Here is a 1,191-nt window from a genome sequence, read left to right on the forward strand (position 1 = left end):
CATCCTTTCTCTCCCTTCGCCACTCTCCACCTCTCTTTCTCTCTACCCGTTTCCCTCTGTCTTTGTCCTCCACAGTAAGCCACTCAAACCGTCCAATTCATCCAAGAAAGCCCTTCCCTTCATCAAAGTCATTGAGATCAAGTCGTGAGCTGGAGAGAGAGAGAGAGATATATATAGGCAGAGGGAGAGAGGAGGCTCCTCCACAATAACACCCAACCGGTTGAGAAGCGGCCAAAACGGACTGAAACCAGACCACTATCACTTCAATATCACCTGGCTACATGTATGAAGCGGAGGTGACCACAGATGCATACGACGACACATCCACAACCACCTGTAGCGCCACTACACCTGTAACCACACTCCCCTAGAGGACATTATGCAATGTGTGAGAGTGCGAGTGCAGGACTTGTATGATGTAGATAGGTACTTTATAGAACTGCTTTACATTTACAAGTCTAGATGTGTTCATGGGGTTTATTTTCTCAAACCCAGTCTCTAAAGCCATAGAAATAAGAATGTAATTGTATTTCTATGATTATATATCTCCGTCATGTCATGTGTGGAGGAGAGATACTGCAATGTGACCCAGATCTGGAGAAGTGGGATGTTTGACTGGAGCACTATGCCCTGGGAAGGCGAGGGCTATGCCAGACCGAAGGAACACAACACAGATGAGAGAAACAGAGCACTAAATGGCTGAAAGAGATAGTGGTAGTGTTATGGCTTTATTATTCAGTTAATAACATGTTTTGTTATTTTGATTCACTCATTGAGAAGAGCCACTGTTGTCTATATGAATGAAGTCCCTCTCACCAGTACTGCTGTCACTTTATTAAAATGAGATGTTAGGAGTTAGCTGAAGAAGATGAAGATGATATTGATGGTGATGATGAAGAAGAACAGACAGTATGTTCAAAAACATTGCTTGTCGAAATCTGTTTCAAAATGAATTTCAAATGCCATCTACTATCATAAACTTTGTAAATACTGTTTGTTTGTTTTATGAATACTCTCTGTAATTCATTCTATAAGATTTGTAGATGACCTTACATTTATTTGACAATTTTCTCCTTGTATTTATGTGAAACAATAACCTTCATTTTAGGGAGAAATTGTGCAATAGAAGTTAGTGTGTGTACTTAGTGTGTTATTAACTACAACCTTACCAGGTGTATCTGTTTTGGTTCT

General features: G+C 40.4%; 1 protein-coding gene across 1 annotated transcript in view; it reads left to right on the forward strand.

The window, feature by feature from the left end:
* tuft1a (tuftelin 1a) overlaps positions 1 to 470 on the forward strand; it is a gene marked incomplete at its 5' end in the record, with an annotated part of 12,765 nt that extends 12,295 nt beyond the window's left edge. The window contains one exon of the mRNA XM_080540586.1: positions 76 to 470. Coding sequence (XP_080396712.1) covers positions 76 to 148 — 73 coding nt within the window. The 3' untranslated portion in view covers positions 149 to 470. The remainder of the gene's footprint in view (positions 1 to 75) is intronic.
* Positions 471 to 1,191: the final 721 nt, after the last annotated feature.

This window comes from Nansenia antarctica (assembly GCF_963989245.1).
Source record: "Nansenia antarctica genome assembly, chromosome: 10".
Classification (NCBI taxonomy): Eukaryota; Metazoa; Chordata; class Actinopteri; order Argentiniformes; family Microstomatidae; genus Nansenia; species Nansenia antarctica.